General features: G+C 45.2%; 2 protein-coding genes across 2 annotated transcripts; one reads left to right on the plus strand and one right to left on the minus strand.

Moving 5' to 3' along the window:
* The first annotated feature begins 97 nt into the window (after nucleotides 1–97).
* Nucleotides 98–11,002, plus strand: fbp2 (fructose-1,6-bisphosphatase 2). The gene is made up of 7 exons (XM_026186122.1): nucleotides 98–342; nucleotides 1,347–1,509; nucleotides 2,783–2,875; nucleotides 3,677–3,817; nucleotides 4,866–5,003; nucleotides 7,338–7,457; nucleotides 10,679–11,002. Exons 1-7 carry the CDS (start codon nucleotides 170–172, stop codon nucleotides 10,862–10,864), a joined length of 1,014 nt encoding a protein of 337 aa, XP_026041907.1. The 5' UTR covers nucleotides 98–169; the 3' UTR covers nucleotides 10,865–11,002.
* Nucleotides 11,003–11,970: 968 nt separating this feature from the next.
* Nucleotides 11,971–15,887, minus strand: ctsla (cathepsin La). The gene is made up of 8 exons (XM_026186118.1): nucleotides 15,805–15,887; nucleotides 14,830–14,966; nucleotides 14,626–14,748; nucleotides 14,231–14,383; nucleotides 13,240–13,464; nucleotides 12,865–13,033; nucleotides 12,597–12,714; nucleotides 11,971–12,308 (listed from the first exon to the last, which is right to left on the minus strand). Exons 2-8 carry the CDS (start codon nucleotides 14,956–14,958, stop codon nucleotides 12,209–12,211), a joined length of 1,017 nt encoding a protein of 338 aa, XP_026041903.1. The 5' UTR covers nucleotides 14,959–14,966; nucleotides 15,805–15,887; the 3' UTR covers nucleotides 11,971–12,208.
* Nucleotides 15,888–17,932: the final 2,045 nt, after the last annotated feature.

Below are 17,932 nucleotides of genomic sequence, written 5' to 3' on the forward strand. Positions count from 1 at the left end.
GCAGCTGACACCCGACACCACCTACACACCCGCTCTTCCACTCGGCTGCGCTCACAAATAGATCAGCTCAGCTTCACAGTTCTGGGCACGTAAAGGACGAGGCTCATAATGAGGAGGCTCAGTCGTAGCTTGCTGCCCAGCAGGAAGGACAGAAGAACCAGGATCCGGCATGTCGGACCAGTCGGCGTTTGAGACGGACGTATGGACCCTGACCCGGTTTGTCATCGAGACGGGGCGCCAGGCTAAAGGGGCGACGGGTGAGCTGACCCAGCTCATCAACGCCATGCTGACGGCCATCAAAGCAATTTCATCTGCTGTGCGTAAGGCAGGCTTGGCCCACCTGTGAGTATCACCTACGTACAGAGACAGTTCAGCATGCGGGGACAAAGCTGTGCGTGAACTTTGCTGTTGGAGGTCGGCCTCCGTCACAGAGCTGGTGGAGCGACTGGCTGTTTGTGTTCAGTGTAGGAGCCGTCACAGATAAATCTCCTCTGATTTCAACACTGCACAATAAGAATGAACGGAGGCTTTGTGCTGGATAAAGGTCGCACCGCTGCAGTGAAAGCAGCACACACAGCTTTGTGTGATTTCAACACTCTAATCGTGACTTTAATAAAAGATGGTGCAGTGAAAGGACGGAGCTGTGCGCATTGTTAAAATTCTTTAAGGGCAGGGGTGTCAAACACACGGCTCCGGGGCCAAAACAAGCCCATCTGAGGGTCCGAGTTGGTCCGCTTCACGACTGAAGTGTGAACAGAGCAGCGATTTTAAGATCTGGACAAATGGCTCAAATCATAAAAGCATAAAATGATTTAGTGTGAAGTCACAGATCTGCTGGTCCGACCGACTGGAAACATTTACCACATTTAATTAAACAAAGCTCGTTTTTCTGAAGACATGTCATCATTTTTCATTGGATATCTTAATAAAAAGTGTCCATGTATGTCATATTGTGCAGGAGTGTCAGTGGTGCAGCCCGCCTCAGGTCAATGTGGGGTCGCAGGCGTGACCCTGACAGCCCGCTTTACAGTTTAGTGTGTCTGGTTTGTTTAAAGCTGCAGGCGGAGCTCGTGAGGACCCCAAAGCACCGCCTGCTGACATCGTGCCCGCCCGTGAAGAAAGCATCATCATCAGAGAGCTTACATAACCAATCACAGCTCAGTGAATGGAGTTCGCTTCACACGTGATCTCCAGTTGAAGAAACCACTGTGGGGGAAAATGCAATAATGAATTTTTCTGTGACTAACTGAATTTCTCTGCTCAGCCGGATGTGAGCAGGTTTGCTCTCAGTCAGGTGTCCTGTGTGTGGGCGTGGCTAACGTGTGGCTGCTGATTGGTCCGTGCAGGCAGGGTCTGGCGGGCGCTGTGAACGTGACGGGGGACGACGTGAAGAAGCTGGACGTGCTGTCGAACGACCTGGTCATCAACATGCTGCGGGCCTCCTACAGCACCTGCTGCATGGTGTCTGAGGAGAACAAGGAGCTCATCGTCACCCCCCAGGAGAAGAGGGTAAGCAGCCACCTCACAGCCAGGTGTCTCTGTTCCACCCTCACAGGTGAGTCCATCTTTATCCTCTGATGAATCACATCTGTGGTGATGGGCGTGACCTCGTCCAGTCAGTCAGGACTGGTGTGACACCTCACCACATCTAAGCCGGGGAGATCCAGCTCAGTATGAAGAGAAGATTTTGCACAACGAGGAGCCGAGCTGTGGAGCATCGAGCTACTTTACAAGCTTCAAGGTTTTCTTTTAATTTGTCACCATTTTAAACCAGACAGTCGGTCCGTGTCTCATAATCACAGCACTCAGATTAAATTCAGTCAGCACAATACAGCTTTGTGCTGTTAGCTTAAAACTCAGTCAGATTTCTCACACTTGAATTGATTTATTATGGCAGAAGAATTCAGTTAGAGTATGAAATTTAAGGTTGAGGAGTAGTTGTACCGGCGGATGTCCACAGTCCGGAGTTACAGAGAAAAAAGAAATGTTCCTTTGTGCACAGATTTATGGCTCTAACTGTATTAATCACCCACAACATCGCAGGTGGACGAGTGAAATCTGGGATCTGGATGTTTGAATGACGTCATGCATGTTCTGTCTAAGGAGCTCGGAGACAAAAGCCCTGTGGGAGTGTCCCCAAGAGGGTCATGGACCCCCTATTGATCCTCCACCTAACTGTACGAGCCACGGTGTGAAAACGGGTGTAGGTCACAATCAGCCAAGGTTGCAGGTGAAGCCCAGCCCCAGGCCCAGGATGTGAGTGGGCGTTCAGGCGTCTGGGAACGATCTCAAAACTGGATTATAGATGACAGACGGTTGGTGTCATAAGCCCCGCCCTCTGTTCACAGATGGCGTTCACAGTGGACATAGATGCTTCTTTCACTCCTCTTTCAAACCATCTGTCTTCTCTGTCCAACATGTGAACGTTGGCATCCTCAAGAGTGACCTTTGACCTTTAGATGCAGGTGGATGGCCGTGTTCTGTACTAATCGCTCACCGGCTCCAGTGGTGAGCGAGTCATGTGATCAAATATGTGGGACGTGTTGGTTCTTTCAGTGGCTGTAGTGACGCATTAATACAGCACACTGAGTGATAAACACGTTATTCTGAAATAATATGATTCCAGTCTAACAACCGACACTTTGTTTATTTCCTGTTTACTTCCCGTCTCTGCCCCTCACCCCCAGCACTGGTTTTAGATGGCTGCATGACTCATTCACTTTTATTTGGAATTAATTTATTATTATCGTCATATTTCATTATTTAGTGTGTTTCTCCACAGGGGAAGTATGTGGTCTGCTTCGACCCTCTGGACGGCTCCAGTAACATCGACTGCTTGGCGTCCATCGGCACCATATTCGCCATCTACAAACGGGTGAGTCTGAGCTCAGAGTCTCGCCGAATCATCTGCATCACAAACATTTTGCTCCCGAGTCAAGGAAAACAGCCAAATCCTGGTACTGAATGAAGTCACAAGTATTTCAAACCATCAACAGTAAAATGTCTGAGTACATTTACTGTGATTACTTTAAATATATTTTCATTATACAGCTTTTGTGCTATTAAGTTACTTATTAGTTACTTGGGTAAACAGTCGCGCATCAATGATGCTGTGCAGTAATAACAGGACACACAGTGTCCACACTGATTTTATTCCTATTTAAATATTAAGATTTCCTGCGTCTCCCACCACACGCCTTTTTATCGATCACTCCGCTACCACGTTTTTCAAAATCCAGGAAATGTTCTCATACTGTGAAGCTGCCGTCTGTAACAGAACCATCTATGTTGCTCGAGTCTTTAAAGGCTTCTGGGATTTTCAGAAACTTCAGATTTCTGCAGGGTCGAGGTGCAGTAACATCCTGCAGACACAAGAGGGCGCTGCTGCCCAGCTAAACCTGGCTTCTGAGCGCTTCTGATTATTTACAGCTGCAGCCTGCTGAGCTTTTTCAACATTGCACAACACCCAGACAGGCCTGCGTGAGGTTTATACCATGAACCCTGGTGTGATTCATCCACATGTTTTATTCTGAAATGAGAAAAACGTTAATCTGATGTCAGTTTGTGAGTTTTTGGTTGGATGCTACAGTCTTTGTCCACTGAGGCACTCAGTCTGTGAGCAGTTTGCAGATAATCTCTCAGGTCTGCTGTTGTTTTTCCCTGCTGTGATGTTCAGATCTCAGAGGGGGAGCCCACCGAGAAAGACGCCCTGCAGCAGGGCAACAACATCGTGTGCGCTGGCTACGCCCTCTATGGCAGCGCCACCCTGGTGGCCCTCAGCACAGGCGCCGGGGTCAACTTCTTCACGCTCGATCCTGTGAGTACTGCGGTCACAGGTTTCCACACCTCCACAGAGCGCCACGTGACGTTACCTGAAGGGCCCTTTTCTCTCATGGCTCCTTGTGTCAGTGATAATCTCATAAACTCGTGGTTAATCCCTCACAGTCGGGCTTTTCCCGTTTCTCTGGTTTATTGTTTCTGCCGAAGAAAGCAGACACGATGCTGTCAATCATCCCTCGTGAGGCACATCTGCACAGTGGAATCACAGGACTGTAGACACACGTCAATCCTTTTAGCTTTGCCACAATGTTTCTGGCACCTCATCTCTGATTAAATCAGTTTTCATCATCTCACTCGTGTCACATTCTGGGTTTCAAAGGTAAAAAGAGTCTAAACAAAGATCACGTACACATCTTCTCATCATTTTTCAGCATCTTGGGTCTTCTTGTCTCAAATATGCAAATTTCCTGATGCTTCCTGTTTTACTTCCTGTCTGTCTGAGTGTTTTTATTCCTCTCACCTGATGCTTCCTGTTTCTCGTTCTTCAGTGAGCGCACGAGTCCCGTCTCCCTCTCTCTGTTTTCCTTCTGTGAGTTTTCCTGTTTCAGCCTGCGTCCTTCATCACGTCCTGCTTTGTGTTTTTGTCTTTTGTTGTTTAGTGAAGAACTTTGATTAATCAGCTTTTCAATAAACTTCACTTTTTCTTTGATATTGAGTTTTTTTGGTCTTTAAAAACATTTTGATCAGCCTTTTTAAAAAGCAGGTTTAGTTATGATATCGTTGAAGAAATGAGTCTCGATGCAAACAGAAATGTAGGAAAAAGAATTTAGTCCAGAAACCTCCGGAGGTCTCGACAGCTGGAGAGAGTAATGTTGTATCATCAGTGTTTACAGTCGTGTGTAATGCGGCACCTTGACTTTGTAATTTAAACACCTGAACTCTTCGACCTGAGGATTTTGCTCTTAAAGGAAGGCACTGGCTAACATCTGGATTTGACCCTTTGGCGCTGGTTCACTTCTGCTGATGTTTTTCTATCCTGATCATTTCTATTGTTTCCACTGAACGTCTAACTGTTTTCTTATCAGGGCGTCGGCGAGTTCATCCTGACTGAAAGGAGCGTGAGGATCAAGCCCAAGGGGAAGATCTACAGTCTGAACGAGGGCTACGCCAAGTACTTCCACCCCTCCATCAATGAATACCTCAAACACAAGAAGTACCCCGAGGTAAGAGCGCGCACGGCGTCCCACTGACTCAGAGCGCGTTGATGGTTTTAAATGTGATACCTTTAACTGAAGCTGCAGTAGAAATGCGAGCTATCGACCCACAGCGCATCTGTTCAGGTCTGCCGGCTCAAAGCTGAATCTAACACTCCTGCAGCCACAGTTCACACACAAGCAGCTGCTCGCACTCGTCATGTGAGTCCTGACGAAGCATCCGCAGGGCTAGAACACATTTACAGACTCACAGGCACAGAGAACATGTTTGTTGGTCAGTCTAGTGTTATGGTACGTGTATACTTCACTGTTAGACTTGCTCAATAAAACCATTTCATTTGCTTGTTGGAGAAATTACTTCAACCCTATATGCACATGCAGTGCCTTCTGGGTGATTTACAGTAAAAGACTCTCAATGCATTTGTGTAGCGAGAGCAGGTAGAGGTTACCTATGCCCTGAAACATGTGACGGGCAGTCAGCGGAGCGTGACCGGTCGGTCAGGCTGTAGGAAGGAGTGGCGGCTCGGTCAGCTGAGCTGCAGGATGGTGAAACAGCTAATGTGAGTGCACATCCTGTTCCTCAGGAAACTGCAGCAGCTTCTCAACTGGAAACTCTGCCTGCACACGCACACTCAGCACTTGGTGAAGCCTGCGCTTGTCATGAGCGTCCTCTTCATCAGCCCGGGATTCGCTGATGCTCTCGTTTTCTCATTTCAGTTTCCTTTGCCTTTGATTTTTCCTAAAAAGCAAAACAAAACCCTCCTATGTGCTTTTAGAATAACTGAAAACTCAAATTAAAAGTGGTGCATTGTGTCACGTGTGAGACATGACTCTGTCGACGCTTCGTGGGTTTGGTTTCAAACACAAAGACCAAGAAACTCCACACAGCAGCTACAGGATGACGTCTCGTCACACGAATCTATAGGAAAACAACCTCTGTGGGATTATGTGTATTAAATGTAACGCTACCATAACAAACTAGCACTCTTACATGTTCACACACACACACACACACACACACACACTAAGGTGGGTATATTCGAGGGTGGTTTTGTGTTTTTGTAAAAGTCCATTCTGCACACGCTGCAGTTCCCATCAGGCCGAGTTTGCGTCACAGCAGATTTTCTGCTAATATCTCTTCCGTGAACACTCATTCATTCACATTACACTTCACACAGCGCATCATGAGCCAGCACAATCCGTCAGTGACCACAGAGTTACTCACACTCTGTTTCTTTATGAAACAGCAGATCTTCAGTCACGAGGTTAAAGTGAAATCAACACTTTCTGAATGCCGCGCAGGGAAGTTTTCAGTCTCTGCTCCTTTTTTAAACCCGTCAGTTTCTCACCTGCATGAAGGATCGTTCACAAATGTAACGTCTGCATTTGAAAAAGCTTTATTTGTTTACAGCGGAGCAGCCGTACAGAGTCAGGTGACCAGATTTCAACACTAAACAAAACTCGCCCTGATCACTGCTCCCAGATCAGCACCCCTGCTGCTCAGGACGTCTCTCTCAGCATTAATATGCTTCAGATCATAAATCATACCTTCACACGTCACACCCTCGATAACTTCCCCTCACTCTCTGCTCGCTGCTCTTTCTTGTGACTTAGTTATTTTATTTTAGGTAGTTTCGCTCGAGGTGGATTTTTTTCTTTTCTTTTCTTTTTGATCGTGTGTCATGTTTGGGAAGCCCTGCTTTACTTTGCACACACACACACACACACACACACCCTTATGGGATGTGACTCAGCAGGCACATGACTCTACATCATGTCGTGCCGGTCAGAACACGAACCTCGCTTGGTGGGAACTCCACACACCTTCGACTGCTCGCGTCACATGACGTCGTCACATTTTAACCTGTTAAACAACAAATTCTGAGAATAAAGTTCACTGAGAAGAATATTTAATCACAAAGTCATTTCATTCAGACGTTACTTACAGGTCAGTTTTTAAAATGCACTCGTAGTGATAAAGCTGGAGTGTTGAACTCAGGTGTGCCACGCTGACACGCTGGTCACATGACGCTGTTGCTCTACAGCTCTTTGTTTTTAAATGGTTGTAATATCTGTAATATACAGTTATTTGACAGTGACCACAGGAAGTAGATAAACTAACGCTTTACATCCAAGAATCAGCCAACATAAAATACCAGTCACAAACTGTGAAAACTGTAAAGGTCACAGAATCTCTGGGAATGCTAATGCTAATGCTAATGCTAATGGAATCTGTGTGTTTAAATTTATTTCTTAAAATAAACCAAAATGTGATGTGGAGCATAGAAAATGTGAAAGTCACATTTAGTTTAGTGACATTTAAGATGAATTTCTCTCCTGCAGGACGGCAGTTCGCCCTACGGAGCGCGATACGTGGGCTCGATGGTCTCAGACATTCACCGCACCATCGCTTACGGAGGGATCTTCATGTATCCGGCCAATGAGAAGAGCCCAAAGGGAAAGGTAACCACTGAGAAGGCTGCAGCTGTTCAATGGGGACTCGTTGTGCTTTTGAGTGGCTTTGCATGATTTACCAATCAGAATAATGCTTATTTATCTTACACGGGGCCTTGGTGTAGCAGGTGTGCCTGACATGAAAGTGATATCGACTCTCACTGACATCACGCAGAGCCCAGAAGAGGAAAAAAAGTTTTCAGAGCAGTCTGAGGTCTGAGGTTTTGGCTCTCGGGGATTTCTTGCTTATACACTGAACTCATTATCTGAATCTTTGGCTGTGTTTAGTATCAGCACGCATCAGTAACAGTGTGAAGAGCAAAGCAGGTCCCCTTTAATGGGTTCACTCCACAAAAGAAGAAACAAACGTGTGTTTCAGTTTTAAATTTGTTTTAACTCCAAAAGTTTGATTGAAGTTTTTGCTCCAAAATGAAATGACTCTGACTGTGACGTGTGACCAGACACTGCCGTGGATGTGTCCGTGGACTAATCCAAGGTTGTCCTGAGATAAATGAAGCTCAGAGGCAGCAGAGACTGGTGGTAAAGAAAACCCACAAACCTCATGTGTCAGTGTGCATCCAGGCAGCTTCCCTCTGTGAGCGCTTCGAACACAACATCTCTCATATTTCCACCATTATTTCCTGGGCAAACACGAGCTACAGCTGCTGAGCGCCAGTTTCAAAAACGGCAGCAAATAATAACTCTTAACATATGATTAATATATTATAAGATGTAAACTGAATACAGGGGAAATCACAGGCAGCAGGCAGCTGTGAACAAACCTGTGCACTGCAGTGAAGACGGGAATATGAAACTCAGACTTTCTAGTTTCAGCACATAGTCACGACCTGCTCGCTCACTGCCGGTGTTATTATTGAAATACTGACGAAGAGCATTTAAAAGTAACCTGGAAACAAAAAACTTTCACATTTTGGCCAAATTTAGGGTATTTTTTTAATGCTTAACAAAAGCACCACGTAAACTCCCAAACATGCCCCCCATCAAAAAGTTAATGTCTTTCACAAGCAGGTGTCTGAATTCTGATCTGACTGATGTATATAGCTGAATGTAACAAATACAAATATATATAAAACACTAAATGGTAAATGTATTTGAATAGTGCTTTACTAGTCCCTAAGGACCCCAAAGTGCTTTACACATCCACACATTCACACACTGGTGATGGCAGCTACATTGTAGCCACAGCCACCCTGGGGCGCACTGACAGAGGCAAGGCTGCCGGACACTGGCGCCACCGGGCCCTCTGACCACCACCAGTAGGCAAACATGGGATTAGTATCTTGCCCAAGGACACAACGACCGGGACTGTCCGAGCCGGGGCTCGAACCCGCAACCTTGTAACCTTCCGATTACAAGGCGAACTGCCAACTCTTGAGCCACGATCGCCCCCTTACACTAGATCAAATGCTCCAGCTGAGAGCTTGTAGTGGGGATAAAACACATGCTGTCAGCGTGCCATAGCGCTCCAATAAAGACACTCTACATGACCTTTGGAGGTGAAGTTCTGTGTGCTGGACAATCACCAGATGTGTGAATCTGCACAGCAGTTTTATTGCCCCACAAATCGAGCAAATGCACTGCGTTCTGGTTTTTCATAAGTCAGTGCTGTGGGACGGACGCCTTTCCAAAGCTCAGCTGTGAAGAAAGAGGAGAAGGCTTTCCTAAAGGTCAAGTGGCGGTTGAAAGGTCACGAATCAGAAACGGTTTATGTGGATTTGATGGACACAAGAAAAGGAAATGCAGCCACAATAAAAACTAAGAAACTACTCCACTTCCCAATTCTGAGAGAATTTTCTTCCTTTTTTCTTGTTGTCATTCTCTAATATTGCCAGGAATCAGCCCACTACATGTGAGAGTCAAAGAAACAAGCGTGTCTCAGAAACAGAATCCAGGCTTTAAGTCTGACGTCATTATTTCCGGGTCCAATCGCCACTTCAGGGCCCAAAGTCACACAAACACTGCGGCATCAATGAGAGTTAAAAACTGTCTAAATTCTTTCATCTTTAATAAAATGATCAGTGTTGCTGCTTTACCAGGTGTAACAATTAAGTTTAACATCCAGGCATCCATGAAAACAGGATTTATTACATTTAACGGAGTTAGAAGTTAGCAGGAAGTTAGCTCGCTAGCTTCCACCTAAACATGATATAGCATGTTCTGACTGAGAGATTTCTGAAAGAACTCAAACGTACAGCTCTGCTGTCACTTCCAACATAAATGAAGACAGAAACTAAACAGCAGTGACGTTTGCAGGGTTACTGAAGTTGGGCTAGCTGCTATATAATGATGTGCTACGTGATCGCTAGCGACACAGCTACGTTAAATTCAAATCGTATTTGTCACATACACAGTACGATATGCAGTGAAATGCTTTGCTGTGACCTAAAGAAAAAAAAAGACTATGAATAGGATAGGAAATAAATATGGAAATGAAAAAGGGTAAATTTAACTAGGAAACAATAGAATAAAATACATAAATTAAAGTTGAAATAACTGTACAACAACAAATTAGAATGAAGGGTAAATTTAACTGGAAAAGAATAAGATAAAATTTATAAATTAAAGTTGAAAATAAGATAACTGTACAACAAAATACACAATATAGAAATATAGAACAATAACAGCAGCTGAGGATAAACACAGTGAAGCTGGAGGATGAACGCTAACTTTTTCCCACTCGGTAAAAGTTAACAGGAGCTTGTTCAGGTTAAACAGATACGAAGCATTAAAACATGTTAAAAACACAACAGCCTTAATAAACATTTGGACCCGGATGCAGGGTTCATGCGTCATCACTTAGATGACAACAGATCGCGCAGGGACCTGTGCGTGTATTATGTGAGGTTATTGGTGCCTCTGATTGTTAGTCTGGGGTTCGTATCCCGTTTGTTGCGTGTCCAGAGTCCAGCACGCATTCAGCTTTTTATCCGTGATAATTAAAAACTAAACATGAACACGAGTCTGTCCTGATGATCGCCTGCGACATGTTGGTGGTCATCTGCAAACTGTAGCTACACAAAACTGGAAACGTGCTGTTGTGAGCCTCGGCTGCACTGTGAGGTGGTTATCAGTCTCAGAGTGAATATTTACCATCTTTAGAAATGATTCAGCGGTTCAGATTCCAGCTGTGACCTTTAGCTGTAAACAGCTGCGCTGATCTTTTCAATATTAACGCAAGTGTGTCCTTTTTTTTCTTCTTCTCCTTGAAGCTGCGGCTGCTTTACGAGTGCAACCCCATCGCCTTCATCATCGAGCAGGCCGGTGGCCTCGCCACCACGGGCACTCAGAGGATACTGGACGTTCAGCCTGAATCGCTCCACCAGCGGGTGCCCTTTGTCGTCGGCTCACCTGATGACGTCAACGAGTACCTGTCCTTCGTCAAGAAGTTCTCATAAAGCTGCGGGAGCTTCGATTGGCTGAAGATTCTTAAAATGTGGTTTTCTCACAGTCGTGACCTGATGTTTTCTGCTTTAACGGTAACAGCTAAATATTCAGCTTAACCTTAAATAAATAATTAGATTTATTAACTGTGACATCATGTGTTGGGTCATATATGCTGCATAAAAACAAAGAAATATGACACCAGAAAGAATCCGGGTATCATTGTTTTTGACTCTTTTTTTTTTTAGCAAAAATCCTCTGACTGTTGCCACGTGCTCAGAGGGACGTGTGATTTTAGGGTTTCCTCTGCACGATCGCAGGGCCTTTAGCTTCCAGCATCCTCCAGCTGCAGAGGCCACTGTGGTTATTTAGTGCTAAATAAATAATAAATAAAATAGAAAAGTGAGAATTCACATATCTTTAACAGTTGGCCTTAAAATACCACGAACCAGTACGACAGTAATTAGTTGGGTTTTTGTTTTGTAATCTAAAGCTATCACCATAATGTTGCTAGCATGAATGTTAACTGAGGTTTCATCCTTGTTAACATCTGGTAATCAACCAGTAGAAGTCAATAATGATCATCAGTCATGAAGTATAGTTTTTAGGTGCTTTTTATACTTGAAATATTTGGTGGTTTGAAGTAAAGAGCCTCATCTATTGACCAGAAGGCTGTTGGTTTGATCGCTGGCTCCCCCTGCTCGTATGTTAGAGGCGTCTTTGGATGAGATACTGTAAGTGCTCAGATTTATGAGAAAAGCATTATGGAAGCAGTATTTACTGGGTCATGTTTCCTTCTCACTTGGCACCTTTGTTGATCAGAAATCCACGAGATCCCACATACTGTGAGCTCGTTAGCCTCATTGCTTTACATTTTAAAACCAGCAGAAGCACAGAGCTTTGTTGCATCGCTAACATTAGCTAACTTCATTAGCTTTCTAGAGCAATACTGTGACTTCTGCAGGGACAGAGTTTAACGTTGACGTCAGTTTGATTATAATCAGATGAGGAAAGCGCTCGGGGTGAAACACGTCTTTAAAAACAGTCCTGAGTCCAGACTAGTGTTTTAAAACTTTAATTGATCACAGTAAAAGTAGAAAAGAAATCATTTACAATGACCATAGCAAGTGGTAACGATCACTTGCCTAGTACATATTTACAGAGAATAAAACAATGAGCTAATTTTTTCCTGACAACATGAAGTAGCAGAAAACAAAAAAGGGCAATTTCCCTAAAATCAGTGTTATTGGTGGTGAGACCTCAGAATCGCCTGCGTGTCTCACGTCGACTGCAGCGTCGTCCCTCCTGTCCAGAGTATTAGAATAAAACCACTACGGTGCTACGAGGTGGAGCCGGCCTCACACCAGAGGGTAGCTGGCTGCGGTCGCAATACCACAGTGGTTCTGTCGGTCTTTGGCCATGTAGACGTAGCCTTTGTTTCCCCACTTCTCACTCCAGCTGCAGAGAGATAAGAAAACAAAAGTCAGGAGGTGACTGGTTTTGGTTCCTTTGTGATGCAGAGACGACGATACAAAGGGCCTGAAACAGTCCTATTTACATTAGAACGACTCTCATGTCAGCAGAGCGTTTTGCATCAGGCTGAGAAGTCTGTGACATTTAGGAGCTTTAACACCAACTGGAAGTGAAATTCATCAGCATTGAAAGGAAGAAGTGAAACTACTCTTGTTGAGTGGATTTTACACACTTGAAGGCCGAGCACGCTGCAGCTGTGAAAGCCTGACTGACCTGTTCTTGACGATCCAGTACTTCTTGCCGTCCACATCTTCTCCCTCAAAGCCGTAGCCCACCAACAGCACGCCGTGGTCCAGGTCCTCGCTGCTGCAATCTGGCTCATAGTAGATTCCTGAAATTTAAAGCCACGAGTCAAACCTGCAGCTCAGTTTGAGCATGAAACCTGACGCAGGAAGATCTCGTCAAGTCAACTACTCCTCTCCTGTCCGTGCATTTTATAAGCTTTAAGTTAAAATGTGTTTTATAACTGGCAAACACCGACCTGACTGGTAAAACTGGAAAGACGCGTGGCCAGCATCAATGGCGACTGAAATGGGTCCAACAGCAGCAACGGCCTTCATCAGAGCATGCTCACTGCCGCTCTTAATGTCTGTGAACCCGGTGTCATTGACAGAGTTGTACTGGGGGTCGTAATGGCACTTCTGGTCATCCTGTAAGAGGGAAGGTGGTGGTGAGTGAGGATAACACTGAGCGCTGAATCAGTGTTCTGTGGTTAGCTCTTTTCTTTAAAAAACTAATAGATGAATTAAATCAGTGACTCAATTATGCCGACAACTGATAAGTAAACTGCTGACAGGTCAGTAAAAGACAAATGACTTCTTTTCATTTGTGCTGAGGACACGTGAGAGATACGTACGGTTCCCAGGTAAGGGTAGGACTCCTCAGAGTCCAGGCCCTGGTTGTCCATGACGTACTTGAAGGCCTGGTCCATCAGACCTCCGTTGCAGCCCTCGTTACCCTCGAATTTGGAGCATTCCACCAAGTTCTGCTCGCTCAGCGACACCATCTTGCCGCTCTTCTTGAACTGCTGACCCTCCAGAGCTCCGGTGGCACTGAAAGCCCAGCAGGAGCCACACTGACCCTGAGGAGAGCAGACAGGACACGATGATGGTGAAGAAATGAAAGCACACAATGTGAGAGTTTTGTGGCTGTAAACTTCTGCATAAACTTAAGAGCAAAGGCAGAGGGGACTAATCGAACGACAGAAAAGAAACGTATACACCCGCCTGCTGCACCTTGGCCTGTTTACAGTGAGCTGGCTCCACCTGTTTGACAGCACCGAGTGAAAAATGTATGTCGAGGGGCGGAGAGAACAGGCTGTGCACTCATGGAAGGAGGGAGGAGGGGCATTGGTGTGAGTGCAGTAAATAGATAAGCTGACTGCTTGCAGGGTATTTATTATCTTCTTGCAAAACATTTACAGCAATGCCCTTCAACACATTTGGAACAATGCACATGACATCAGGCTTAATGCAAACAGCTGATGTAAAGAAGTGCGTCTGCATCTCCAGCAATGCAAATTATGAAGATTTGCATTGTGGAATTTTACTGAAGGAAAACGGACCACACTGTGGTCATGAAACCTGCAGGTTGTGCAGGATGACTCAAAAAAAAAAAAAATCACCTAAAGGCATTTATCAGACAGCCACAGCACACCTGATGTGCACCAGTCTGGTTTGTTACAACCACACGAGGTGTCACCTGAAAAAGCCTCCGTCTGCCTCCTACTTGCAGCCTGATCTAGTCTACAGTCTGTAAAAACCAAGGAAGCTCCACCTTAATTACGCATGTGCTGCCACAGGGCCTCGAGCAACCAGGGTGAAAAAAACCAACAAAACAGCTGTTACCTGGTCCTTAACGGGAGTCACGTAGCCCTTATCCCTCCAGTCCAGAGAACGAGGGGCCTCCAGGAAGTTGGGCTCCAAGAACAGGGACCCCTTCACCTTTCTCTGTGCTTCATGCTTGTAGCCGTTCATGAGCTGCCTGAACTCCTCGTTGGTCTGTGGGAACAACGTCAGGAATGTAAATAAAGCGACATCATGCTGCACTTTACACCTTCAAACTTCTAGATCACCTTTATTTTTGCATGAGCCATGTTTTCCAGTGATATCTTCCTCATTCATCTTTCCAAAGGTTTAAAAGAGCCTTGATAAGTTTCACCATACAAGAGTGTGTGTGTGTGTGTGTGTGTGTGTGTGTGTGTGTGTGTGTGTGTGTGTGTGTGTGCAAACCGCTGGCTCACCATGTCTCCAAAGTGGTTCATGCCCAGGCGGTAGGTGTGTTTGCCCATGGAGTGCTCCAGGTTGTGCAGCTCGACCGTCTTCAAGTTTTTCTCCCACACCATCCTCCTCCAGCCCTCCTCCTTCTGCAGAGACAAAACTCAGTCAGGCCTCCTCCGCTGGACAGAAGAGCACCAGGTTTTACAGAAAGAACAACAATGCATCACCTCGTGGTATTTTTTAGCATGCCAGCTCTTCCACAGGTTCCAGTGCTCATCCAGCTGTGGGTCCAGATGGGGGGCTGAGAGGACCGAGCTCAGGCCAACGGCCAGTGCAGCCAGCAGCAGCTTCATCATGGCTCCTACTGCAAAACAAGAAAACAGCGTCAGGATCAGATTTCAGAGGCGCGATTCTGAAGAACTCAGTCCTGGAGGTCTTCGCAGAAACACGGTTACTCAACAAGTCTTTTTCTTATTTATCACAATGACTAAGTAGTAAAACACATTCCCGGCAGCGCAGTCATATCCTTCCTCCCCCCGGGCCAAATGTGGGGCAACAGTTAGGCCAAACACACAAAAGGAGCCCGCTGGATCCCGGGAATAAAAGAATAATCATCATCAAAGTGTATCCAAGAAAATCGATGCTGCCGATTTCCTCATCGCCATTTTCCTGCACATTCCCGAACGGAAACGAGGCCAGACCCCGACAATGAGCAGGGCCTGTTTGTGTTTGTGCAGAGTCACGGGATCGGCTGTCCCGGCGCAGAGCCAAGAAACCGGGCCGTCACCGAAACTACTACCAGGAAACCGAAAAGAAAACCAAAACTTGACCAGCATCCGGCCAGAAACACCACCTGATCGACGGGGTCCCGGCTTTTCTTAATCTATTTAACGCGAAGAGGCGAAAAAGCAACGATGGCTGCCACCGAAGCACAAACCGCAGATCACAGCACACACAGCCGAACGAAATACAAAGCGATGGGTGTGATGGAAACAAGAGCAAAATGTTGATTATCATCGCTAAAAAAAACATTAAATTAAAAACGTGCTAAATTACAGATTTTTAAAACGGACACTGGCTGGCACGATGTTTATGCTAGGTTTAAAAGGCAAAAGAAATATCCCACAAATAATTCTGATCAAACTTCCTGTTTCCAAAACGTAACCGTCAGACCTGAAAACGAGATTAAAAACTTCACTTACTCTAAAAACTCTCGACGCTGAAAGTGAAGATAAATAACCTGCTGCAGTAACGCTGCGCTAAACTTTATAAAGGCTGGACGGACACCCAGCTGCTCCGAGGCTGCCCTGTGATTGGTCCGCTCTTGTTTGCTCCCAGGCTCCGCCCACACGGGGTCTGATGTCATCATGGCAGCACGTGATTGTCCCCTCACCAGCCTGCGGGTAGCTGTTGTTGTTGTCGATAGTTTTTTAGATAAGCGCGATTTTAAAAAGAATCGATTTAATCAGCGTGTTCTTGTTTGAACGTGTTTTCAGTCGCAGAGCCTCTGATTCATCCCAATGCTGCTCAATACCGCTGATTACAAGACAGAAGTATTCAGGAAAACACTCAAAAGTACACCCAGCAAACTATTGGTAACAATGATTAGTAATAACGATTTATTCTGTGTGTTACTGAAAACACGTCTGCTTTTGTACTTTTATATTTCTGTGGTGTGTGGGGGACTTTTTAAAAAAGTTAAACTGGTAAATAAATATACTGTTACTGAAAGTGTGGATAGACTGAAGTGAAACCCCCACAGAGAACCAGGCCTGCAGGTTTTCTGCTGCATTTGTTGTTTAACCAGAGGAGGAAATTAGAGAAAGGCTTCCAGATTCATCTGCAGACATGTCGTTTTCTTTGTGTGAAACTGCGACTGCAAAAATAGGTATGGACAACAAACACCCACAGAAGGCCTCTCAGTGAGTTTAAAAGTTGCACAACAACAGCAGCCTGAGATGGAGGGTAAACACTAACAGCTGAATGTTTGTTACTGGGTCATAAAGGAGATTTGTAAGGGGGGAAGTGGTGAATCTTTAGTTGTAGACAGTGTTTGTGTATGTTTTAGTATTTTCCTTCAGTGCACCCCGCCAGCACCAAATTTAAGGTTCACTCCAATAATTTTGCTGAAGTAAAAACAGGTTAAATTAATCCCTTTTTAGGTTATTATTTAATAAAAATAAGAGCTGATGATGATAGATGGAGAAGCGTAGATGATATATGATCATATCATTTACTCTGTAAAATGAAGACGGTGCACTCTGCCATCGTTTCCAAAGTATACTTTGTGATCCTTCAGGTGTTAGACTGTAACAGCCTGACAACGACCGCATTAACATACAGAGCAGCAGAGACGGGCCACATGAACATACATGAACACTGACCCTGAGTCAATCAGTGTTCATGTGATTGATAAGACTGAAGGACTCTGAACAGGCAGAGCTGTGATAGTCTGACCTCAGGAATTACATCATGACATTTAGGTTTTTATTACTCTGCAGGTTCAGATTTAAAATGCACGTAAACTGTGATGTTACAACTTTAAAACACAATGTGTGGACGTTTACATATGTTTACATATGTGCCCACTGTGGCAGGTCCGTGTGAATAAGGGAGCAACTAAAAGCAGCTTCTTCACGTGATAATGCAACAGCAACAGCAGTACAAAACTGCTGCACAAACATCAAGTTCGCTCTGGATTCTGGAGGTTTTGCTGGTGTGTCTGTGGTGTGATTTCTGCACGTGTGCTCATCTTAATACCTGGACTCTTACTGGCTGTAGCTCAGATGAGTTCAATTTATTTTCCCGTGTCCAGAATCCTTCCTCACTTGACGTGGCAAAAAACGCTGCCATGGACGAGCTGCTACAGAAACAACAACTTTATAATTTAGGACCTCCGAGATCTTTCGTGCAGCCCATCAACACGAAGATGGATGTTTGGGCCTGAAAAGTGACGCCAAAGCAGAAGTTGCATGTAGTTTGATAACAGTTGTTTCTCTTTCTTTACTTTGAACCCAGCAAACGGGTGAACGCTGGTCGGAGTGTTTTGCTGCCTTTGAGCAGAGCCAGGTTTCATTTCTCCTGCTGGTTTCATCCTTATGCTGCGATACGGCTTTAGTTTCATGTTACCTACATTACTGCAGCGGGATGCTTCTGAACTGCATTTCCCCAAACTGGTTTCAGCACACTGAGTCTAAACCACACAGTTAAATACCAGCAATGCACATCAAACACAGAGTATAGAGTGCCAGCAGCAGACACATCAGCAGTGATTCATCCACATCTGCCCCTCTGTCTGTCATGCATCTGTGTGGTCACATATAGGAAGCG

The sequence above is a fragment of the Astatotilapia calliptera genome, chromosome 12 (genome assembly GCF_900246225.1).
Source record: "Astatotilapia calliptera chromosome 12, fAstCal1.2, whole genome shotgun sequence".
Taxonomy (NCBI): domain Eukaryota; kingdom Metazoa; phylum Chordata; class Actinopteri; order Cichliformes; family Cichlidae; genus Astatotilapia; species Astatotilapia calliptera.

Bases quoted from the DNA above. Each gene is read 5' to 3' on its own strand.
- fbp2 (XM_026186122.1), top strand. From the start codon at position 170: ATGTCGGACCAGTCGGCGTTTGAGACGGACGTATGGACCCTGACCCGG. The intron at 343-1,346 runs GTGAGTATCACC...TGGTCCGTGCAG, and splicing joins AAGGCAGGCTTGGCCCACCT to GCAGGGTCTGGCGGGCGCTG. The intron at 7,458-10,678 runs GTAACCACTGAG...TTCTCCTTGAAG, and splicing joins AGAAGAGCCCAAAGGGAAAG to CTGCGGCTGCTTTACGAGTG.
- ctsla (XM_026186118.1), bottom strand. From the start codon at position 14,958: ATGATGAAGCTGCTGCTGGCTGCACTGGCCGTTGGCCTGAGCTCGGTC. The intron at 13,465-14,230 runs GTAACAGCTGTT...TGCTCTCCTCAG, and splicing joins TGACTCCCGTTAAGGACCAG to GGTCAGTGTGGCTCCTGCTG. The intron at 12,715-12,864 runs GTCGGTGTTTGC...TTTAAATTTCAG, and splicing joins TTTCCAGTTTTACCAGTCAG to GAATCTACTATGAGCCAGAT.